General features: G+C 35.0%; 4 protein-coding genes across 9 annotated transcripts; all 4 read right to left on the bottom strand.

Annotated features, from left to right (window-relative positions):
- Positions 1 to 282: 282 nt before the first annotated feature.
- EMB2730 (Ribonuclease II/R family protein) lies at positions 283 to 10559 on the bottom strand. 5 transcript variants are annotated; one of them, XM_088121850.1, is made up of 17 exons: positions 10073 to 10559; positions 9597 to 9762; positions 9342 to 9455; positions 9175 to 9252; positions 8973 to 9104; positions 6674 to 6895; positions 6406 to 6588; positions 6053 to 6115; positions 5747 to 5853; positions 5518 to 5667; positions 4688 to 4847; positions 4053 to 4448; positions 3281 to 3505; positions 2647 to 2833; positions 2156 to 2268; positions 1755 to 1848; positions 283 to 556 (listed from the first exon to the last, which is right to left on the bottom strand). In XM_088121850.1, exons 1-14 carry the CDS (start codon positions 10339 to 10341, stop codon positions 2711 to 2713), a joined length of 2388 nt encoding a protein of 795 aa, XP_087977976.1. In that variant the 5' UTR covers positions 10342 to 10559; the 3' UTR covers positions 283 to 556; positions 1755 to 1848; positions 2156 to 2268; positions 2647 to 2710. The 5 variants fall into 5 exon arrangements, with proteins under 5 accessions (XP_087977976.1, XP_022143826.1, XP_087977982.1 ...); XM_022288134.2 differs by lacking the exon at positions 283 to 556 and having other exon boundaries at positions 1501 to 1848; XM_088121856.1 differs by lacking the exon at positions 283 to 556 and having other exon boundaries at positions 1501 to 1848; positions 2156 to 2242.
- Positions 10560 to 11452: 893 nt separating this feature from the next.
- LOC111013566 (membrane protein insertion efficiency factor) lies at positions 11453 to 13463 on the bottom strand. 2 transcript variants are annotated; one of them, XM_088121865.1, is made up of 5 exons: positions 13223 to 13463; positions 13078 to 13137; positions 12815 to 12955; positions 12600 to 12689; positions 11453 to 11650 (listed from the first exon to the last, which is right to left on the bottom strand). In XM_088121865.1, the coding sequence occupies exons 1-4, from the start codon at positions 13401 to 13403 to the stop codon at positions 12625 to 12627; spliced, it is 447 nt and encodes a 148-aa protein (XP_087977991.1). In that variant the 5' UTR covers positions 13404 to 13463; the 3' UTR covers positions 11453 to 11650; positions 12600 to 12624. The 2 variants fall into 2 exon arrangements, with proteins under 2 accessions (XP_087977991.1, XP_022143725.1); XM_022288033.2 differs by having other exon boundaries at positions 11453 to 11659; positions 13223 to 13462.
- Positions 13464 to 14148: 685 nt separating this feature from the next.
- Positions 14149 to 17404, bottom strand: LOC111013766 (NAD(P)-binding Rossmann-fold superfamily protein). The gene is made up of 7 exons (XM_022288293.2): positions 17026 to 17404; positions 15698 to 15969; positions 15584 to 15620; positions 15403 to 15500; positions 15264 to 15325; positions 14726 to 14849; positions 14149 to 14510 (listed from the first exon to the last, which is right to left on the bottom strand). The coding sequence occupies exons 1-7, from the start codon at positions 17297 to 17299 to the stop codon at positions 14391 to 14393; spliced, it is 987 nt and encodes a 328-aa protein (XP_022143985.1). The 5' UTR covers positions 17300 to 17404; the 3' UTR covers positions 14149 to 14390.
- A 3863-nt stretch (positions 17405 to 21267) lies between these two features.
- LOC111013642 (suppressor of disruption of TFIIS) lies at positions 21268 to 24020 on the bottom strand. The gene is made up of 8 exons (XM_022288132.2): positions 23861 to 24020; positions 23574 to 23639; positions 23361 to 23458; positions 23213 to 23250; positions 22777 to 22864; positions 22373 to 22660; positions 22212 to 22277; positions 21268 to 21551 (listed from the first exon to the last, which is right to left on the bottom strand). Exons 1-8 carry the CDS (start codon positions 23919 to 23921, stop codon positions 21393 to 21395), a joined length of 864 nt encoding a protein of 287 aa, XP_022143824.1. The 5' UTR covers positions 23922 to 24020; the 3' UTR covers positions 21268 to 21392.
- Positions 24021 to 25069: the final 1049 nt, after the last annotated feature.

Genomic DNA, 25069 nt, shown 5'->3' with positions numbered 1-25069 from the left:
CAACCAAAGTGACTAAAACTTCCCGGATAACTCAAAAACTCAATGTGATTTCTACTTAAGAGATTGTAGGTTTGAATCCTAATCCAATCTTTGTGATATTGAAAGAGAATCACAAAAACTAAAGTACATTTCAACCCATTTTTTGATGAAATAAAGTCTCTAATAAGGTGGGGTGATTTGACCCGTACATGAAAATACTAAACCTATCTAGAATTTAAAACTTGAACTATGACCTTGCATGCATTTTTTTCCTTTCGAATTCAACAATATAGGAGATGAAGATTCGAACATCTGACATTTTTGCCAATGATATATATCTTTAACAAAGTGAACTATATTTAAGTCAGTGATAGAATCTAATAATTTGAAACGTCTACGAGTATATATAAAACAAATTTGACCCAAAAAGGAAGTGGATGACCCCCTCCCCTCCTAGTAAAAGGCTGATGGGATAGCCTGCAGCCTAGTGCCATTAGTGTAAATTGCAGGGACATGGCACATGGGCGATGCTTGATTCCTGATGACCCTCTGTCCTTTTTTATTTGCAGGCTCTGCTCTGATTCATGTGAAACCCTATTGAATTACTTACAGAGTTCATCTTGTAAAATGGGTCTCATGACAGTTATGGAAATGTTCAATGCCTATTGCCTAACCTCGTTTAATGTCAATCCCCTCTAAATATTCTCCATCGCTCTTCAATGAAAAACTCAACTGCTGGGCTTCACAACATTCTAATTCTCATTTACTCATCCACTATCTACAGTAAGTAACAAGCTCACTTCATTTTTGTCCTTCATACTCACTAGTATATGGTTCAGAACTTTGAGGTATAAAAGACAAAATTTTGATTCATGGTTAGGCAACTTTAAATACTTTGAACATATGAAGGATTAACAATAGTCTTTGACTCTACTAGTTACAATGCAATATTATGGTGAACTTATTTTCTAATTAACTGGACTACTTGAACTATTGAAAGATTCTACTCTAAAGCACCTTTACAAGATAAACTACTTATTTTACTTAGCAATGAAAATATGTTCTCGACTTTGACTGAACTCAAATAAAGACCATCTCACATACTTTCCTTTCTATCTTCTACTCGAAAAGCTTCACCAATGATGACTAACACAAGTAAAATCTAATTCATTCACCAATAGAAACATTTTTCTACCTAAGCAATTTCAACATCTATTTTCTTCCCACTTGCTTTCATAATTTTTCTTCTTGACTTCATTGTTGAGTTCCTTTAATGAGAACACAAACATAGCTATAGATTCTCTAAATCCAACGAACCATTTATCTTTAGCCAGGACTCAAATTGTAGTATAATTCTTAAGTAGGAATCCCATTAGTTTCATTTAAAAAGAAAAAAAAAGGTACTAAGGAAAGCAATGAAACTAGAGCTATCAAGGTTTGTAACTTTTTGATGGATAATATCCATTTGTGGCTCCAAGTCGTTAGAGATTAAAATCTACTAACAAATATCTTACAAGTTACTAGCACGACAAGCAATCAATTTTTCCTATGCATTCCTCCTTTGACGGCTTGGCTATACCTTTTTCAAGTTGCAATATTTTGGAAGTTTCCACCTCGCTAACATCAAATCAACTAAGACACACTTGACTAACTAAAGAGCTGTAATTCAATTAGAGTTTTCAATAATCAAATTATATGACACCAATCAAGTTATTTAAAATTATAATAAACTGGATGAAGATTGAAGACAAGATGCCCAAATTCCACACTCATACCTTCAAATGAGCAATAGCAACCATCTGGGAAATGCCGTCACCTTTGAATTTCATCTTCTTTTCCATAGTTCGATCGAACTCCAAAAGTAGACACCTACATATTATTTATTAACTTGAAAGTATTATTCCCCTCATTTTGTATCAAATAAAAGGGAATGAATTATTGAAAAGCCCCATTTAGTTTCCAGCTTCCTGCAAACAACAATATTGATCTAATTCCTTCATCAAATATGATTCATTTACAACCTATCCAAGGAAATTACAACTCTAGATAAAGATTGAGGTGATCGTACTTGATCTTATAAGAATAATCAGTAATCAATGTGTAACAAACTATACGATACAAAAATGGCAGCACAGCTAATAGCCCCAAGTATAGAAGCCTTCCAAGTAATTCCCACCTTCATAACTTCCCAAGATTTCGACGGGCATATATAGGGATTAGGTTCATGAAATGAGTGTTGTGGTGAATCCTCTTGGCATCAACGCTGCAGCAAATGTTGTGGAGAGATATCTGATTTATTTCATCATAGCACGAGCTTTTTAAGTACTTTAATAGAGTAGACCATTACGCATAGATAAGAAAATCGTGACAAAGTAATAAGAAAGAATACAATCAGACTTATTCCATAAATATTTTGTTTCTTTTTTAATGTTTGCATATAGTAACTTCTTTATAAACCATATCTAAGTCAAATGTTAAAAACTAAAAATATAGTTTCCAAAAACTTAATTTTATCTTTCCCATAGATTAGTCGATGCACTCAACGATAAAAATATTATAAAATTAAATTAAAAAATGAAAAACAGAAAACAGACAAAAATGCAATCAACGAGTTTAATTCTTTTTCCAGGTAATGTGGCTTCATATTTAGTGAAGAAAAATACCAACCTTGCAACTTCTGGGAGTAACACCTTGTCATAAAATGTTTTTGAACTAAACGAATCTCATACATCTACTGAATAATCTCCTTCAGGGAAAGAACGTCATCACGTGGATGGGCATCCTCTACTCGCACTTGGACTTCATCTCCAATTTGTGCTCCAACAGATACCCACGCAGATGCTTGAAGTCCCACCTACAAATTCTGAATACGTGAGATACAAAATGTATATTTTATAGAGTTCATGCACCTGTACAACTTTATGTAGGTTCTATTTTGCTTGAGCCAAGGAGAAATGAAGGAATCTAACAGTGAAACTGATGACTGGGGATAAAAAAAAGTATGTTGTCTGTTTCTGCATGAATCTGATAGTATCGTGTGTATAGGGCATCATCAAGGGGGACAGTTTATCTCTTGGTTCAGTGGATCGAACCCATTAACTAGGAGGGGTCAATTACAATACAATAGCAATAAACAGAAAATTGTGAAGAGGCGAACAACCAGTGAAAATAGAAGAAAAAAAAAAATCAGATGGGTTAGCCCTAAATTTCAAATCGAGCAGAAAAATGAGAACTTCCTTTTTCCTTCTTTTAGCAGAAGTCAATCTTTAAAGAATGAGGATATCTATCCATCAATCCTCACCTCAACCAACAGCAGGGCTGCAATTCGATCTTTAATGAACCTGAGGATCAACGCCCTATATCTATTTTCTTTTGGTTGCCTTCTCAAGAACTCTAAGACCCAATAACGAAGACTTATGGTTGAGAGCCTCTTTGCCAATTTGGTATTTATATTTACGGTTGATGCCATCCCTTCCAATTGACCATGGGAATACGGAGGAGAGTCACCTCTAAGGAATGCCTTAACCTACATACAAATATAAGAGTACAAGTACAACTAAGTTAAAAGAATAGTCCATAAACTTGAAAGAAAGTAGTTGAAAACAGTCTTGAAATGAACGCTTTTTAGTTTTTACTATGCAACCAAAATCATTCACAATGTAGAATCAAACACTAATATGAGTAGAATCCCAATGATTTTGATTTTAAACTGAAATTCCTAACGGTAATGAGGAAGTAAACACAGAACTAATACGTTACAAAATGATGTCATTACTAAAGGTCCCAAGCATCAACAGGTAGTTCCCCTAAGAGTGCAGGTAGTGGAGAAGAACGAACCAGAAAACCATAAAGTATAACCATTACAGGTGTTCCAAATAACAGAATGGTTTATCAAGAATAAGGTCCATCCATATTTCTTTACCATATCACATTACAAACAACTTAACTTTTCTCACGGTAGGAGTAGGACAAAGTAAAGAGATCCCAAGATCTCCATGATGGATGGGCAGTGCAAGTTCGACAAAAGTTTAAAATAAAAATTTTCCACGGACATAAGAAATGAGAAGAAATACCTGATAATGTGCAAGAAGATCCAAATATCTACGGATGGGAGATGTAAATTGGACATAACCAGGAATTCCCAAAATCCCATGGCGTATAGGCTTCCTGAAATCTATTTCAGCCGCACGCATTGTTCTAACAATTGCAGAACTCCTAACAGGCCCTTCTGGAAGATGAGCAAATGCAGATACATCTATATTTGTTTGGGGTTGTCCTCTGTAGGGTAAGGGAATGTTATTGCGAGATCCAAAAGTGGCTATAACTTCCCCACATAGGACCATCATCTCAGAAACAAGTCGCATGGCAGGGTCAGCCTGGTTTTCCACGTAGAGATTGATTTCAGGTTCCGGGTCTTCTGGATTTGCTACCTTGATCCGTGTCTCCAAAGAGGCCATGTCAATTCCCCCCTGAAAATTTTGTAATATGAACCGCAGAACATGGAGGGCAGATACTAACATACGCCAAAAACTAGTAAAAGCAAACCTTCTGGGAATAGCGTTCCATCAAACATGTATATAATTAGTGCCAAAGGGTTTCTAATTAAACAGTTTTTAACAGAGCTTGATTAATAAACAACCAACATTCTTGCCAATGCATTAACCACTATGAACCCTTGAATGAAAATGGTATCTAGTTATTGAGGTACCTGTTGCCTTCTCCATTCTAATCGCAAAGTTGCAGCCTCAGATAGAATTTTGAGCTCAGCCTCCTCTTCCAAGTTCAAACTAAGCAGCTCAGACGCACTTTCATATGTCAGCATGTAAGTTGGTTTGATGATAGAGTTTTCCACAGAGTATTCTGCAATGCTATTAAGCATAGAAGTGTTAGGCTTCACATATTTGATTCCTTAGTAAAGACGTCTTAATGGATGCCATAATTTCAAGAATCAACAATTTGATTCTATTTTCTGAGCAGACGTTTTCTTCACCATATCTCTTAAATAAAAACTCAAGAAAGAAAAATGACAAGCACAGATAGTAACAGTTCGCACAACAATATGACAAAACAATGTTCTTTACAGAAAGTACATGAAAGAATCAATTAAATGATCTCTACAATGCAAACGAAAGAATAACAATGTGCTAGCAACAACAGGAAAAACTTTTGCATCAACATATATTCACAAATGATTTTATGATTTGAATACATATAATCACCAATTCTTATAGTTATATGATATCAAGAAACAAACTTCACAAACTGAAAAACCTGATAGGAAAAAAGAATGGCTAAAAAGACCTTCCAAGAGGCATAGAAGCCAGAGACAAATTTTCTTATTTTAAAAGCTGAAATTTACTGGAAAGGCAGCCACCTCAAGAAAATTTCTCCTCTATTATAACATTCTAGTGAAGAATTCTCATATTAAAATATAATAAGATAGGAACAACCTTTGCTTCCCACCAGAATAATGGACAACAACATTTTTAATGAATAATTCTCATATTAAAAACAATAAAGTATGTAACCGAGCTTTACCTTCCATCAGAATGAAGGACAACAGATACAGAAACTGCATTGCAAGTCTCTCCCTGTTTTAAACTCATTCCCTCCATTGCTAGTTTCTCCGGAAACATAGGGTACGTGGCTGTTGGAAGAAATATAGAAGTTCCTCTTTTCATGGCCTCCCTACGCATGATAAACCAAAAGAGAGTGAGCACTGAGCATGATACAAAATACCAAAAGAAGTTTAATCTTTAAGGATTACCTGTCTACTATGCTCCCTGGTCGAACAAATCTAGCTGGATCAGCAACATGAATCCATATTTTAATTCGACCATCTGACAATCTTGTTGCACTCAAGGCATCATCAAGCTAAAATATTGCATGATAAGAACGTGAGGTGGAAACCTCCCAAAATTTCATGAAAAAAATATAAAAGTAGAAATTCAAAATCAATACAAACTCAGTGATTAGGTAACTAAATGAGAAATACAAAATAACTTATAAATGAATTAAAAAAAAAAGGAAATGACAATTTGAATAGGATATATTTTTAATTTTATATAATCACCTCATCTGCTTCATCAACATCAATGGCATAAACTTTCAGATGTGTGAGATTCTTCCTGTCAACCTAAACAGAGAGGGCACCATATATCACATGACAATTTTATCTTGTCAGAGGCAACATATAAAATATATAGTAAAACATTAATAACTATTAATGAAGATTTCAAAGTCCTGGATGGGATTAACTGTTGGGAAATTTATAAAGTTCAATCATGCTGTAACAGGCAGGGAAGCAAGGGAGAATCTCAAATGATAATCTACATGAATAATTTCTTGTTATCACTCTATTAAGACCTATTCTCACACACAGCATAGAGCTTTATAACAAAATCAAGGATAGGAACCTGACATTACCTCATCAGGATCAGATGCCTCCAGTAAAAGTGATTCAGCAGCTGCTATAATCTCGTCTGAATGATCTGTTCGAATGTTGAACTTCAAAAGATCAAGATTAACATGCCGAGGGAAATACCCTATGTCTATGAGAAGATTTACTGACGATGATGCTGTTTTCACCAGTCCCATAGCCTTGAGAATCTAGGAGATAAATATCAAACGTAGTAAGGGCAATGGATGAAAATGTAGTTTTCAATCATCAAGTAAGTCACATGAAAGGATTTACCATCCCAGCTGTTTTTCGTTGTTCATCATCCTTGCAAGCATCAATAGCATAAGATTCGAGAGACTGAATCTTGTGTCTGGTTTTCTCTTCAGCTACCCAGGAAGATTTAGGTGGTTTGGCCTTCAAAGGCATTGCCTTAGCAGATTTCAATAATTCTACGAATTCTTGTAGTTCTTTCTCAGCTGCCTCCTTTGCAAGCTTTTTACGTTGAAGCTCTTCAACCTGGCTTTCAAAAAAAGAATTAGAAAAGAATTAGACTAAGGAAAACATTGAAGCTTCAATAAATTAGGGAGGAAAAAGATGTGATAAAGGATGAAGAAGATTGAGTAATGCATCTAAAAATCTATTTATTAAGTCCTATAAAAGCTCCAACAAATTAGGGAGGAAAAATGATTACAAAAATGGTTGAAAAATCATAAAACTCAGTTAAGCACATTGACTACTGAATCTGCTTTGGTTGCGGTGAAACTACACAGGGATTGGACTTGGGACATTATTATCCCATTATGTATCCATCCTACTGCACTACCATCATGTCAAAAGAACATAGAGGAAGTTAGATAAAGGGAAGAAATAATGCGAACAAGCTTTCCAAGCAGAAAGTAACACCAAGATGGTCCAAAAGCCAGAATACCAAAGAGGAATGAAAACATTAGATTCAGTTATAGGACACAAGCTGAATCACACAGAGACCATAGCATCTAAGGGCACTGTTAGGGTGGTTTCCAGAAGTTTCTTTTAACATCTGGTTTTTTGAGATAATTAATGAAAATTGTCATGTTGTGTTTTACTTTTTTTTTTTAAAATATTCTCTGTTCTTTTGTTTTTACTTGATTAGTTTTATTAATTTAAATTATAATAAATTTAAGATGACATGCATTGAAAAAACTATTAATCATTATAAAAGGACAATTACTTTATTTTGATAAGAGGACAATTACTTTAGAAAATACCTAAATACAACGACATTTTGTTTTTGTTCTCTTTCTTTCTTCCCCCCTTTCCTTTTAAGATATGAGAAGTATTTCTAGAAACATTATGCCAAAAGAATTTTGGAGACAAAATGAGTTTTTTATCTTAAAAATGGGAAATGGTTCTTGAATATCGCTCCATAAGGCCCTAAGAACTTGACTCTGCTATATGTTAACCTGAGTTAGTTTAGGAGTGGACGTCTTTCTTTAGATGAGCTGGGACTTTGAATTTAGCTATAGATTCTACTCGTGTTTAAGATATTAACATAGATTTTGAATATTGATATAACTAATTATCTTTAACTGTAGAGTAAGCAGCAAATAGGCTTGAGCCAACGCTACATATTCATAAGTTATTGTGCTTTGAAAAAGGTTTTATAAGTTTAAGAGCCTCCATATAAAACCCTTTGGAGTAAAAGACTTTTTGAGGATAAATCAGCTTTGATATTTGTACAACCCAAATATCCTAATAAAAAAGGAACATTGCGATCTACAAGGTAGAAAAGACAAAGTAGCTTGAAAGAAGTTTGGCAGGGGAAAAGAATATAAGGTTACTTAAGTAAATAGTCTATCATCTGTGATTCTATCCAATCATAAAAGGTGGAGAAGGCAGGATATGTGTCGGAGGAACTGCATTTTGCACATTTTTTTCCACTACCAAAGGGTTCTGTAACTTTTCCCTTTTCTTGGATACTTTCGTATCCTTAGTTGAAGTAAGGATTGGATAGTGAGCCACCTTTCATTTTCATTCACTTCTTTCTCTTGTGAATACAAGTGTTTCCTATCTTATGAAATAAATTAAGTTGTGATCCACTTCGTATCTATGAGGTCATGAATATATTATGGCCTTCAACACCTCTTAAAACATCTTACCTTATTTTGATAAGCTACACAATATCACATCTACAGAAGGAGCAGGATGGACTATGAAGGAATCTTGCAGCACACACAGCAAGGAATGAGAGAAAACAAGAAGAAGAAGAAGGAGAAGAGAGAGAGATAAAGAAAGAAAAATTATCAATTTTACAATAGAAAACATCTCTTTAATGGATATGAGAGATGGCCTTGGAATCGCTAATATTTAATTATTGAAGCTTAACGAATTGGCACCACATAAACTTAGTGTAAACTCAAGATAGATCTAAATGCTTTCTACCAAATTATTATCCTTTACAATCTGCAGTTGGAAACTATATCTTTCAGAAGCATCAAGTGAACCCCCACCCCGGACCCACAAAAAAAATTAAGATTAATAAAATTAAAAGAATCACTTGTTAATTTCCAATCTTTAAATAAAAGAAAGTTTTGAACTAAAGTATAATGCGTACTTGGTCAGTAGGTCTTGGACCATAAAAAGATCGCGAACCTTTTGTCTGCAGAATAGTGAAGTATAATTCATCTCTTGATAACAACAGATGCGCACAATAGCTATCAAGAGGCTCTGTACTCCCAAATATCATCTGTAGAAGGAGCTACAATCAGTGATGGAACAATTAGCAAAGGATCTATGATATCCAGACAATACATAACCTCAGCTAACTCTTCGGTAGTCACAGCCTTATTTTGTTCAAGAAGCTCAAGCCAAGCAAACTCCAGCAGTGTCGGGTCCTGCACTCACAATTATTAGCTCAAACCAGATTGCAAATCACCATCAGCCAACATGACTTGGACTCTTGTATTTGAGGCCGAGGACAAACCAAGTTATCGTGAGCTTTCTTAATGAAGTCTGCAATTTCTGTATGGTCAAAATTTTCAACACCAGGGACAATGTACGTAACTTGTTGTGGCTTAATAGATGATGTCACACCATTCTGTCAGATAAAAGATGATGGATCAAAACAAAATTAGAATTCAGGTCCAAATACTTTGCTCGAGCTTACATAATATAATAAGCCATAAATCAACCTAGCAGCCTATTCAAAATGGTGCGCACTAGTTGTTTGTACTAGAACCTGATCGAACACCATCCAGTTCTTTTTCCCGTCAGGTCTCTGCGCGACTGCCAGTAGTACTCTATCCGAGTCCTTCTTGAACTCCAGCAACAGTCCCTTTTCCAGTGTTCGATTCATAAGCTTATCTTCAGTAAGCTCTCCACTTCCCATGGCCACCAATCCCATTCTGAAAACATTAAACTTCTTGTTGCTCATTATACATATATATAAACCACACTAAATGCTCAACTTCCAGATGAGAATACGAGCTTAGGAACAGTATACTATTACTTTGAGAAAATTATTGCGGTTAGCTAAACAAATATCAAAGGCAACATGAAGGTCATAGCATAACACAAATTTCAGCTCAACTCTATTAGGAGAAATAGAGAATGTACTTCCAAAGTAAAACTGAATGCACAAGATACTATCAGAAACTATCTGGCACGGCAGAAGAGCTAAAAGTAAAATATAACAATTGAGCAGGAAGGACATACTTAGAGGTAGCGGAAACTCTCTTTCGCCTACGCAGAGCTTCGAGCTCTTCAACAACGTTTTCGACGATACTGTACAAGGAGTAGAATCGACCTCCGCCGCTTCTGAAAACTTGTTGTTTGTGCCATAATATAGGAGACCTACAGTTTAATTTCGAGCTCCATCGGAAGTGAAGGTTGCTGGCATTAAAGAGGCAACTTCGGAAGGCGGAGAGAGGCGGGGAGGAAGCAGAGCGGAAGACCGAGCAACTGTTAACAGCTCGAAACGCCATTGTTGTTTGCAGAAGGAGAGAATCGAGACTCACGTAGTTAGCAGAATTGAAGAATAAGGATTTCTCGTTGCTTGGCGATGGCTTAGAGTTGACATCGATTTGGTTTCCTACGCGCAGAGAGAGAGCGAATGTGAAGCAGGAGAGGGAGTTACACAGCTGATGATAAAGCCGTGCGATGGAAATGGTAGCTTTCGTTTATTATTCGGGAAATGGAAAATTCATCTGTTTGTCTCGCATTCCATCTTCACAAAATGTTTTTTTTTTAGTATGATATTTTTTTAAAATAAAAAATGAAGTTAAACAATATATTTATTTTTTAATATAATTTTACAGACATTGGCTAATCCAACCGCGTAACTCATTGGATTAGACATCCATTGTCATTATAAAGATGTGTAAACTACAAAAAAAAAAAATCTCAAAATTTTTTTAGTTACATTTGATCTTCATCATTAACATTTTTGAGGTGTTGAAAAAGCATGTTTATTTTAAAATTTTAGTTGAATTAATATGATGGGACAAATCGTACTAATATTATAATTCTCGTATGTTCATTATAATATTTAAAAATTTTGCAAATAAGTTCATAATTTAACCCTAAAAAAATGAAAATTAAGCATAAATTGTATTTTAATTGTTGGATTTTTGAAGTCCTCTTTATGTAAAAATCTATCTAGTCCTTATTGTTAAGTTATAGTAAAAGTATTGAATTTTACCATTGATCTAGTATAGTCTTATTCATCTTATCACAATGCCACATATATCAAGGTCAATCCAAACTTTAGTTGATAAAAACAAAATTATCATCTCAAAAGTTGGTGGTTATTGTCTACTTGTCTAACTTTAAAAAAAAGGTTTGTGAAATTTATTTTTAAAAATAGAAAGATGCATAGAACTATGTTGTTGAAGTCGGACCGGTATTTAAAAGGAAAAAATGTTAATTAAATATCTTTTTGAACAATAAAATACAAAATGACAGTAGAACTTAATGATCTATTCTAATATATTACAACTTAAACATATTTCAACTATTAAAAACACCAACTATTCGAGTATAGCTTAGTGCAAAGCATTTAATACCATTATAATAGTTGAACTCAAGGAAAAAAAATGATCAAGACACCAAAAACTTTATTAACAGGTCAAATGTCAAATCTCTACCTTACCATTTACAACTATATTCCAAAAGAACAATTTTACATTAAATTTCATTTGTATAACATGCTTATCTCTACAACGTTCCTCACTCTGAACATGAAATTAGTCCCCACAGATTTCCCCCAACAGCATAACGCTCAACCACAGTGGCCTACAAAACCTGCACAAAATCTTAGTGCTGAGGTTGAAAAGAACATTAAAAGCTCATCAAATGAACTAAACCGTCTTAAACAACAGAACAGAAAACTCGCTATCAGAATCGCAGAAAAGAGGAAAGAAATATGGATTACCCTAATAGTAACAGCTTAAACTTTTGATCCAGAAGTGATTGAACATGGACTCAATTTTATGTGTTAAGTTTGTCTATTTTATATCCTAGTCTACTGGCGATGTACTAGCCCGAAAAAATATGAGCAAAGAGTGGAAAGATGTCTTCCTTCATATTTTCTCCAAGGGGAGTCATCATCATATAGAACAGGCAAATCTCAACATATCATGTATGGTGATAATGTACATCAAAATTCTGGTTGGTCGGATTGATTATGGAAGGATTACCGATCATAAGCTTTTTGCATCCGAAAGATAATTTGTATCTAATCCAATGCTAACTTCTATAGAATTGCCAAACATGTGAGGATGGGAAAGTTTTCACATTATTTTTCGATTATTAACCAAGAGTTGTAAAAGGTCTAGCCAGGAAAAAAAAACTCAGAATTATCATTAGGGAAAATGGCTCTGTTTTGACACCTGAATTGTCTATTTTACATGTGGGATGCATTCATAATGTGCAATCCTATTCAATCAAAATATGTCTATATTTATCCATGAGTTGCATCAATTTCAATGGGAAACTTTCACCAGGTTCGCATCAACAATGACAATCTTCCTGCAACTCTTTCCCTCAAAGTATCAAAATACCCCATCTAATTTGTAGTCTGAAAGTTACTTTCATGTAGCAGAATTGCGACACAGAAAAATGCAGCAATTGGAGTTCCTATGCACTTTCCTTACCATTCTACCAAGGTCTCAATTGCAAGAAAATTAAAGAGTAAAGACTCATCGCAGCAAATATAAATTATTGGGTCGCCTCATTTACTTACATATTAGATGCAGTATTTGAAATTGTCAATCTTCTGGTTCTGGAAAGCTTTCTTCATCAAACCACCGCGGAGGATCAAAGCCAGATCCACCTACAAAGAAGCAAAATGCATAGAATCAGTATTGTACAGAATCAAAAACCAAAGAGAAAATATATTCTTATTCATTATAAGGGAAACTATCGAGTTTCTCTATTTAATCAGACCAATGCCATTACCAAGAGGATTACAGCGACAGAGGCGCCAAGCAGTCAAGATGGTGCCCTTCGTAACACCATATTTCTTGTAAGCTTGCATAGAATACTCACTACATGTAGGTAGATAGCGACAGCTTTTTGGCAATAGCGGCGAGATTTCTCCTGCTCAGATTTTACGCAAAATCAGTACTCAACGATTAGCGCTAGCTTCAATTCCGATCGTAATTTCACAGGATTCTTCGAATTTGAACCTAAAACCGAACAAATGACAACATTATACTTACGTTTGTAGAACTTAAGCACGGATAATGCAGCTCTAATCCCCAGATTGTCCACTTCACCGTCTATGAAAATGAGTAGAATGCCCCGAATTCATTGAAGTTCATACGTCAATTGGATAAAAATATAGAGTGAAGAAGAGGCGAGTACCTTGCTCGCTGTTCGCGCTTGAATTCCTTTTGGCGCGCGATTCACAGAGGATTAAGGGCCGGCGGAGTTTCCGGCCATTAAACCGAATGGCGAAGCCGGCGGAGCAGTGGCTTTGATGGGTGAAGAAGATCGGGTTCTGGTTTTGGGGTCTGTGGCAGTTTGTGGTGGGAAGAACCGCCATGTCACTCTTCTCAGACTGTTCTTCAAATCAAATGGGACTGGAGAATGGTATGTTTTCGGGTTGATTTTTATTGTGGTTCTCACTCCACACGAACGATGTCGTTTTATTCGATTAATAATGTCATAATTTGTCTCAAAATTATTTTCAGAATATTTTTCCTCTTCATATCACTGATCTTTTTAATTTTTATCTTTAATGTATTAAAATTTTTCAATTAAGTTATTTCATAAAAAAATGTTAAAATTTGTTGTTAAAAAGGTGATATGTCGTTATTATTATTATTTAAGTAGAAGATGTGAAAATGGAAATAGGTACATTAATTATATACATGTCCGGAGGTAGTGGTAGGGAAAAGAGATGATTATATTACAGTCTAATTCTCAAAGCTCATACCAATTACCAGTTACCATTTTGCTTTTAGTTTTCTAAATTATGATTATTTCGTCGTAACTTACTTTTTATATTTTAACTTTTTTTTATAACCAAATTTCAAAACTTTTTTTAATTTTTAAATTGTAGCTTAGATTTTGAAAATGTTTTTATACCAAATAAAAAAAAAATATATGGGTTAAAAGTAGTATTATAGAGTTTAATTTTCAAAAACATAATAGCTATCCAACAGGTCTAAACTTTCAATTATGTGTCTAATGTCATCCAAAATCTAATAAATTTTTAATTAAAGAGCCTGCTTAGGACCTGTTAAACACAATTTTAATCTTGAAAAAGCATGTAATTCAACCAAAAATGAAACAAAAATAAATAAAGACTAATATAAATCTATCAGTTCATTAGAGAAGTAAAGCCATACATTACAATATCCTAATGGCCAATCCATTAGAGATGCAGACTTATGGCCAGGCCAACCAACGCCGCAAATTGAAATAGATTCATCAACCTCAAATTCTAATGCATCATTAACTTAATGTAACTCCTCTCATTCAGAATTATTCAGGACAACAATGCTTCACTGGGAAAGAATGAACCCCATTAGAAACGCGCCGTCACTTGAGAGAACAAGGCCTTGAAATCCTTCGTTGGCGTACCGACTCCCTCGGGCTTCGAGGCTAGATCGAGCGCCTTGAATTTGGCCTCCTCATATTGCAGTGCCTGTTCGAGAGTTAACAGCTTTGATAAGATACCAAACAGGAAATATGATTGATTGGGGTTGTCTATGAGGAAGATGGATATGTATAATATGCACATGGTGTTTGATATCGATTTCAATCTTTCGTGTTCGTTCGCAATGTTTATTACTTGCCTACTTGGTTACTTTGAGAGTTTCATGGATAGTTTCTAACTCAGAAATCGCTAAATGAGAGTACCTGAAGGCAGACTTCGGCAACATCGGCCCGAGCAATGGTTCTTGTCTCTGTTTGAAGAAGCTCGTCGTCCTTCCCTACTAGCAGTTCCCGGATCCCACCATCCTTGTCCTGCAGGCCTCCGGCCCTGAGAAAAAAGGCAGTCCAATTGGGTAAATTGACAAGTTGAAGGCAAATTTACTTGCAGTCAAATGTCAAATACTCTAACTAGGAACTTATTTTTAAAAAAAGAGCTTAGAACTTAGATCAAAGAGCAACACAGCATTTTGACATCCATCTTTAGAAACAAAAACCAGATAAACCATTAGTCAGAATGATCAGATCGGGAAGCATGTGATATGGAGGTTTTGAATCAAAGAAAGATCTCAGAATTTCTAATAAATGCTTTGAACATCCTTAGTCAAGTAGCTTAACAGAATTGATATTCAGACTTCCAACCGAATGAGAACACGAAACAGTACGAAAAGCACTTTTTCTGAGAATCTGAGTGTTTTATGTTCTGAGCAGCGAAGATGAATGTGAAAGGCAATCAACGACATACCTTATAATGGTGTATGGAACACCAGAATCAGCCAAATACTGCTCAGCCTTTCTTTTCCATACCTGTTGTATAATGAACGAATTTTAGAAACTCTTTCCAGGAAAAACTAACTGTAAGCAATTGAGAAGAGAATACTAACCAATATGTTCCCATTGCCCAAGCTGTTCAAGGGATGGTTGAGATTTGTTCCACCCATAGACCCGACCAACACAATTTGTTTAACTCCCGCAGCCTTCGCTGTTTCGAATCAATATATTGATTTCAATATTTAAAACTCGCAAAGGCTATAGCAAGAAGGAGCAAGCAGTTAGATCACTCACCAGCATCTATTTGATTCTTCTGGCCAATCCAGTCAACCTAATGGTAAACTTCCATCAGAGAGTAAAAGACATAAAGATATGTGATAAAGAGCAAGGAAGAGAATGTAGACGTACCTGCTCAGGATATGCTCCATCTTCAAAATAGAACTCAGGCCTACCACCTTGGGTAGGATCAAACCCCGGCTTCATCTTCGGCACGGCGCTCGTAAGAATGATGAGCGCATCAATGCCTTGAATTGCAGGACCAAGGCTTTCTGCATCCCTTATATCGCCAATAATAACATCATCCGCTCCACCAATAGTCTGCTTGCTCTCTTCGGTTCTCACCAAACCTTTTGCAACATACTGATCCGACCTCTCCTTCAATTTCTTGTAAACTATTTGACCTGCCAAAATGGACCATTAAGACTATTAGATATCAAATGAATTAAATTTACCCAACCCATCAACTTAAGCTTTTGGGTTAAGTGGTGGTTTGTTCATCCTTAACATGGTATCAGAGAGGTATCAGAACGGGAGATCCTGTTTTCGAACCCCTGCATTGTTGTTTCTCCCCATTTATTATGATTTCCACTTGTTGGGCCTTTGTGCACTTTTCCAAGCCCACAAGTGAAGAGGAGTATTAGATATCCAATAAATGAATTAAATTTATCCAATCGATTGAGTGGTAGTTTGTTCATCCTTAACAAACAACATATTAAAATTTATCCTCCTTAGAGAGAACTAAGAAAGATTATCTGAAGTTTTCTCTCATATTCACCACCTTATGCATAGCTAAATGCTGTTACAATTAGAGAATATCAAGCGCTTGAAAGTCCTATGTGTATGTTATATCAGCAATAGAATGTAAAACTCAAAATATCATCCATCAAAAGCATATAGTTGCTGACACTTGAAAACTTCCACCGGAAATCCACAACTCAAGCAAATAAACACTCGATATACACCGTCAAAAGCACAACTCAATGGATAAGGCACCTGTTACCTTTCCTAAAGTTAAAGGTTCGAGGTTGAATCCCACCCCATATTTGTTAAAGAAAAACACCCAATAGACCATTAGAATAAGTATGCTAGCAAGCAAACAGACAATTCAATCTAAAAAATTATCAGTACTACGGCAGTGTGGATATTACTTTCCTTCGATGGCAATTACGTTTTAAAAACGATAGTGCAATTCGATGGGAAGTGAAAACAATGTCAAAGGTTCATAAGAACAAAAGAACTGAGTTGGACGAAAACCAAATCTACAGGAAACCCGAACCCTCGAATGGGGAAGATACAGAACCCCAAATGACATAGACACGAAGGCAAAATTCCAAAACCCAGAAAAAGAAATTCCAAACCCCACAACTCCTTTCTTCTAATCTCCCAAAATCTTCCCTCAGCAGCCAAATTGAAGTTAAACAGCCTTCAACAGAGCAAAGAGAAAACAGCAGAGTTACCGGTTCTGCCACCAGCTCCGGTGACGAGGACAGTGCTGCGGCCGGAATCCGCCATTGCAACGAGCGAAAGAGCACCTACACGACGCCTTGTGAAACCCTTCTGAGAAACCGGAGAAATGGAAGAGACGATGGGTTGAAAAGATAGCGATGCGATTGGATTATGTTGCGCCAGCCGACCACATTTATGACATTGATGAAGTGCCAGTGGTGGAGAAGGGGTAGGCTTGGGGTTGAGGGTGAAGTCGACTAATGGGACACGTGTTAGAATCGCCATGGCTCGAGAGTAAGAGCGCTATGGCAATGACTGGTTTCCATCTGGGCGCCTCTGGTTATGCCAAATAAAAGCTCTTTCCTGAAGCAGCGCGCGCACCAGAGACTAGAGAGAGAATCAGAAAGAGAGAATGGGCGTTATTTTTGTATTATTATTAATAATTATGCTCTCTAATAAACAAGTATTAAATTGTTAGTTAGTGGGTGGATTACATACTAATTACCTTTTTTAAATTAAAAATTCGATCTCACTTACTATATGACAATTTTTTTGGGATTGAAGTTTGATTCTCAGTTACATTCTTTTATCCTTCTTTTACATTCTTCTTTATCCAATAACATCCTCACAATCCCATTCAAAATGTGATTTTGACCCCAAAAAAAAAAGGTTAAATATACTAAGGATGTTTTTTCAATTTAATTTTGTATCTATTATTAAAAATTTCGAACTTTTGCAATTCAATTTATGCCATAATATGATTATTTTAGTAAATGTTAAAATTAAATAATGATAAATTTTATATCTAGTGATTGACATAAATTTCTGACCCATGAAAATTTTTAAACAATCAGGACTCGAGAACAATATAAAGTTGTTAATATTCTGTTGATTGACCAAATGAGAAAAGCTACATCAATAACTCAATTTTAAAATAGCACTCACCATCAACTTCATTTTATTCTGTTTTTTTTCTTTTTTAACTTTTAAAAGAGAATATAGCACTAAACTTTATCGCTGGCTCCATTATCGGATTTCTTTCTAAAATAATGTATTTAGAAAAAACAACCTAAATAATATATGTAATTCAAAATCGTTTCAACAATGAACAAAATGACCAAACCCAATCAGATTTCATAATACTCACATTCAAAGCAGTAAAGCAAAATTAAAACAATAAAAAAAGAATGAGAGAGTAAGAACAACAAACAATTTATAGTGGTTCGATCCAAAATTTGACTACATCCATTGAGTCACTTCCATTGACATTTGTTTCAACAAGGTCTCGATTATATGATCATCTTCTAATCCAAGGCTCAATCAAACCAAAAATCAACCTTCACAGAGTATTTGCAGCAGACTCAAATTAAAGAAGAAAACAGAGTCTCAATACCCTCCTCACTGGAATTCTCTTAGCCCCTTTTCTCACATCCACGACCCTCAACTCACTCTCCTTGTATGTTCTGGATTCTTCTTCTCTCATCCCCAATCTCAATTAATTTCCTTCTATTTACAAGAAAGGAAAAATTACAGCACTTACATAAAAGACACGTGCTTTCCGTTGGTGACACATCAGAGTTTGTTATTTTCACTAGAGCCCATGTGGAAAAATTCCACATCACACCAAAGGGAAACTGCAGGGCCCACGTCACTATATCTGGAGTATAAGAAACAATATTGACAATCACCAGACTTAAACTATCAATACTCAACAATATAGTTTTAAAAGAAATTACAAAAATAGGGTGGCTGCAATTTCATATAAAATGAATTCAGTGGTTGCAATTTAAAGTGAAATCGCAATCATTAACTGCAATTTAATGAGAAGTCGTAGCCACTCCAACTTTCACGTGATGTGACTCCGGCTAGCTAGCTGGAGTCACATGGGACAAAGGAGAATTGCATGCAACGTGTCTTAACCATACTATAAGAGAGTGGGTTGAGACCCTCACCAAACGAGCGATCATCGATTATATGCATATGGCGCCATCAGACCATGTTGAGATCTGATGAGTGCAGTGTTGTGATGTGACCAAGGAGGATGGTGCATCACCACACACCATGGATGTGCTCAAGAATGTCTAGGGAAGACATATGCAGAATGCAGGCGATGTTAGTGGTGTCAGTGATAAGCTCACCGGCCGCGAGTTGGGGCCCCGGGCCATGACCTCAAAAGTCAGGGTTTCGTTGAGAGTTTGGACGAGCGGCTTTAAGTTAGATGTGTATTAGTGAGATATACAGTTGAATTTCATGTCGATCGGAGTTCAAACGTGTGTTTTACATTGGCGAGTGACTCCTCGCCACTTTACACGTACACACATGTCAGACCAAGATTATCTTAGAATTTGCACATGTGTATGTCATGGCGAGTGCGAGCGTCTGCAAGACGAGTGTTTCGGGTGACTTTCTTTGAGAATTGGAAACTCAATGAGGGTGTTGGGCAACATAGGTGTGCCGGCATTGCGCCTCGTCCCATGGGTCGGAGGTTGCACCACGAGGTCGTTATGCGGGATAGTATGCTCAAGTGAAATAGCACGAGCGCAAGAGTTGTCGTGCCTCTATAGTGTTCGGATGGATGGAAGTCTAGAAGGCCCCAATCATAAGTACGAACCTGTTGGTCGGTACTCGTTAAACGTGTTCAAGTGAGCAGCGAAGCCCGATAACATCCCGATGCTTGAGGTGGCATCCTAAAGTACTGGTGGACACTTATTAAGTGAGAAAAAGCTAGTCTTAGCCCGGTAAGCAGCAAAACTCATCGTGGTTGCCAAGTTTAGTCATTCCTTGCTCGGATCTCAGCAGGAATTATCTCGACAGTGTCTAGTAAGGCCGTTTAGTCCATTATTGACTAGTTTCTTGGCAGGAATGATCTTAGAGGCGTCCGATGAGCACAATAAGCTAGTTTTGACATAGTTAAGCAGCAGGAATATCCCGGTAGTACCCGGTTGGTGTTTTAAGCTAATTTTGACCTCGTTAAAGGTTATAACTCCTCCCGATAAGGTCCTGATTCAATGTTGGAGCGGGACAACCGAGTGGAAAAGTACTAAGATGGTCGGAATCGAGTTGCGACGTTGAGTTTAGAAGATCTTGGCCTAGTGTAGAGGCAAGGTAGAGTTGTGGGGCTTGGCCTATAATAGAGGCAAGCTGGCTAGAGTCACAAAAGAGTTGAGATGCACGTACTGCATTGTCAAGACAAGCTAGAATTCTACATGCCTTGAAGCTTGGTCGAGGAAGAAAGAACCTCGCCTAAGGTCCGACGAAGTCACAAAGGGGGGCAAAAAGTGTATTGGGGTTGGAGTTCCCCAGACCATGATCGAGCTTAGGTCATGGCGCCGTACGGTCGAAAAATGTGCAAAACTATTTTTTTTTTAGTATACTCTTTTATTTTTAATGATTATTTTCTTTTTATTGTTCTACAATATTTTGAATTGTTTGAAACTATTGGTAAACCAATTTAAATTTGTTTAATATATTTTGTACTATATATATGTTTTTTTAGACCATTATGTTGAATGTTTTTATATTTTATATTGTTTGGATGACTTGGTAAGTGTTATTAATAATTTTCTCTCTGATATTTTAAATAGTACAACTACCATGTTTTTAGCCTAAAATGGATTACATTTGTTGTTGGTTAGATCTAATTATTGCTCGAAATTTTAGGATTTTTTTTTCAATTTGTATATTGTCATCAATATAGGTGATATTTTTCTCTATAAATATAGCTTATATTTTTTTCTATAAAATATATATATATATATCTTTTTGTTGGATGTAGATATGCTTTCATTTATATATTTAAAATAGTTAAAATACTAATAAAATAAATAATATTTTATTGGTAAAAGAAATTAAAAAAATGACATAGATAAAAATATTTCTATAAATGAAAATTGCATAGCGATTTCTAACTTTGACCAACCGCTAATCTATTTTCGTCAATAATTTGGCTGGCTTAATTTTGTAAATTTTCATTTAAATTACATTTATTTTGTTATTAATTCTAGATATACATCATTTTTGTAATTTGTTGTTACATTTTACATTATTCTTAAAACTAGCCCCCACCATCCCTATATCGACAGCAATAATTTTTAATTAGGAATGATGTTATAATTGATACATCTTGACAGTTAAACTATATTTTAACTATAATTTAAGTGCTGAAATTGCGACAAGAATTGACATTTATTGAATTATTTTTAGGAAAGGCAGGAGCATCGGATGGGTTTGATAATTTGTACATGACAAACACATCACATAAAGTTTGAGATCATAATATATAAAGAGATGAGGATTTGAGGACTGAACAGCTGTTTTATTCAATTTTTTTTTCTTTTTTTTAACATAGATTTATTTTGCCCAAACAAGGGCTTGATTTCTAAGCTGTCACAGAAGTCTGCACAGCTACTTTATTATTGGGGGAGTAATTGATTTCTGATTTCATTTCAACTTTACAAAGCTCTGGAATTGCTTCCTTTATGTTGTGGATGCTTTCAACTGCATAATCTGCTCCTTTGCTTCTCTGGGAAGTGCCAACCTACACAAAAATTATGGACACAACTTTAGGCTTTGTTCGTCGTAAAACAATTTTTAACAATCGCTTTCACAACGGTCTTCGAGAGGTTCGTAAAAAGTTAATGTTATTTTGTATATTGAGATTAACTATTCTCATAGATATCAAATTTAAAATTTAGATGGTTAAACTTTCCTCAAATATATTTTTAATGATATTTTTTAAGTCAGCATTTTTTCTACAAGCATCTTTACAAGAAAACAACTTAAAATGCTTCATTTAAAAGCTCTTTAATTGTTTTTAATTAAATTTTCTCATACTACTTTTTGATTGTGTTACCAATTTTAAAAAATATTTTTAATTGGTTAAATGTAGATTGAATTTTGTTTCCATTGAGGTCAACAGGTACATGAGAGTAGGTATCTACACAATTGCATGATATTGTCCGTTTTGAGTATAACGTTTACGGTTTTATTTTTTATTTCACCTAAAACGCTCTATACTAGTAAAGATGATGTCGCTCATTTATAAACTCAAAATATTTTTCTAATCTAACCAATTTGAGACTTTAACGCATTCCAACGATTTCGCATAGGGATGAAAAGTTTAAACTAAAATATATAAAAGATTACAGTATGCAAAAACTTATTTGAAAAGCTAATTCTTTATTCAGCAGTAACTTACCAGCACAGTTTGAAGCCCAAGTCGCTTGCCTGCTTGAAGATTGCGGACACTATCCTCAAAAAACAACTGAAAAAACAACAGAAAACAAAACAAATCAAAATCACAAGCAAATTGTTTACCACAAAATCGAAATTCCAAGATCATCATCATCATCTTCTTACTGTTCTTTGGGGGTCAATATTTGCCATTTTGAGGGCCCATTCAATGGCAGCTTCTGATGGTTTGCAGACAACGGGTGTTTTGGGCAACCCAATCAAAGGGCTTGGCTGAGAAAAATGGGCAATTATGTCAAAGATTTCACTGCTTGAATCCTGTTTTTCACCTACAGAAACAGGCCCTCTTTGAGTGGGATTGAGGGTTTCAAAGCAGATAATGCCTTCAAAACAGTCTTCTAATCCAAGTTTGTTAAGTACTTTGGCTGTGTGAATTCTGTCTGCGTTGGTAAAGATCTGTTTTTTCCACACAGAAAACAAAGAGTGGTTTGTAAGAGAACAGTTAAGACATAAAAGGGTTGAATTTGAAGTTCTTTTCCTTTTAATTTTTTTTTTTTTTTGGGAATTCTTACAAGTTTCGTGTAGGGGAGGCTCAGCAGAAGGCTTCTCAAAATGGGGTCAGGCTTCAGATTGTCATAAGGCAATCTCCCATGGACAAAGCTGTCCAACACAGAAAAATAAATCATGAGGCGGGGATTCAAACTCACGTCTTTTTTTTTTTTGTCAAAAATAGGTGCTTTGTCATACACTCAATTTACATAAAAAGTAATAATAAAGACATTGTTGTCAATTTTTTTTTTTTTTTTTATAAATTTATGATTCATGTGAGACATCAGTATCACTCTTGACTCTAATACTCTATTGATGGGAGACCTGTTGGATATTAAATTCTTACGATCTAAAATAAACAATATCATATCGATGTAGAGTGGTGTGCGCTGGATGAGGATTTTTCTGGATAGTGAAGGCAGATGAAAAAGAGAGTTTGACAGTAGAGGCTGCCATTACCTGTGATATTCATCATAGTCAAAATCATACCCAATAGCCTGCAAAATAGAAGCCAAAAAGAGCATCAACTTGAATAAGTACTTCAAACAATCAAAAGCACTTCTTTAGAACAAAAAAATCTAAAAAAATGGGGAAAAGAAAAACATACCCTGAGACCAGCCATTGTTGTTCCATAATTCTTGTAAAGAAGGTTACTCAACTCTGGGATTTTGGTCTTCGCTATCCCAAGCTTTTCAGCAATATAAGCTGCAAAATAGAAGGAATAAAATCAACCATATTTTGATAAGAATAAGGTTTTTAAAAATGGGGGAAAATTGTCTGTTTTCAGGACAAAAAACAGACAGAACAGAAAGATAGCAACCTTGTATGTTGGCTTTGCAAGCTGCTGCCATGCCAGAGCTGACAGGATATAGAGTGTCATCCAGATCTACAGGTTTTAAAACACACTTGATAAATTTCTGTGTCTTTCCAGCAATTCAATATTGTAATAAAAATGGCAAGAAAATAAAGGAAGAACAACACAAAAAAAGTGATCACTTTGTTTTTGGAGGTCGGTTTTTGTCAGTTTAAAAGTTCCAGTACGAGTTTTTGGAGTGAATTACGGTGACCCATATAAAAAATCTCGTAATGTGAAAGAAGAAGGCTTACCAAAAAGAAGACAATCAAATTTTGGCATCTCGGGCTTCCTGTAACACTTATCAAATTCCATTGTTTTTGAGAAGGGAGAAGGAGAAGGGGGAGGAGAAACAGAGGGAGAGGGTGGTTTAAATAGGCAAAAAACTAAAACTTCGCCGATTTTCAATAGGACTCTGGCTTAGAAAATTCAATTTTTTATTTTTAATTTTTATTTTTCCTTTTCCTAATAGGAGATGGTGATATGAGCCATGAGGTCAAAATTCAACAGATGGATCTCAGCCAGGAATGTGGTCTACGGCTATATTGTTTCAACTTTAAACTACTTATTTAATGCAATGTCTTTGGTATATTACAAAATCATTCATTTCAACCAATTAAAGTTCTTGCTTTTTTAAAATAAAAGTTTTTTTTTTTTTAAGCATGTCTAAACAACTTTTTTATTTTTCGATTTATTTTGTTTTATTTTAATTCTTGTAAAATTGAAGTTGTTCTTCTCCCTAAAATAGGAATTAGTATAATGGTGAATTTAATGGTAGAAACTATTGGTAACAACCTTATAAAAATGATTTTTTGAAAAATAATTCTATAGAAAAACACTAAAGTAACCCATTTGACGAGTTTGAACTCATACCAACATCTGAATTTAGATGCTACAGATTGTAATTGACAAGACCAAATGAAGAAATGTTTTCTTTAGTAGTTTAGAAAAATTGATTTTTATTGGGAAATTGGGCCATGAAAAAGAAATAAAGAAAATAAAAGGAAAAATTGTGTTACACTACTTAAAGCTGTTTTCTCTTTGTACATCTTGGACTTTTTGGACTCTCCTCTAACTTTTCAATCCACGAAGGTCCTCAGTAGTTGCCCTTTTAAACCATTTGGAGCCTAGCAATTGTTCAAAACTTGTCACACTAGTTTATTAGAGTTTCTACTGACTTTTTGATACAATAATAATATGCTAATATTAGAAAATTAGCAAAAAAAAAAATCGTAAAAATATTTTAGTTTATATGATGTAAAGTAAAAGATGTAACTAAAACAATTAATCTCAAAATTTTCAATTTATTTAGACTCACAAAATTTATACTAAAAATTATATCAAAGGAAAACAATCGAATCTAAAAGATTTAATAATTAATAAAGAAGAAAAAAAAATATACGAGTACAATGACTTATAGAAAAAAATATTACCATAGGTAAGGACAACATATAAATAGAAAA

The sequence above is a fragment of the Momordica charantia genome (genome assembly GCF_013281855.1).
Source record: "Momordica charantia cultivar OHB3-1 chromosome 1 unlocalized genomic scaffold, Mcharantia_2.0 BLBB01000001.1, whole genome shotgun sequence".
NCBI classification, from domain to species: domain Eukaryota; kingdom Viridiplantae; phylum Streptophyta; class Magnoliopsida; order Cucurbitales; family Cucurbitaceae; genus Momordica; species Momordica charantia.
This window is presented reverse-complemented; position numbering and strand designations above follow the sequence as displayed.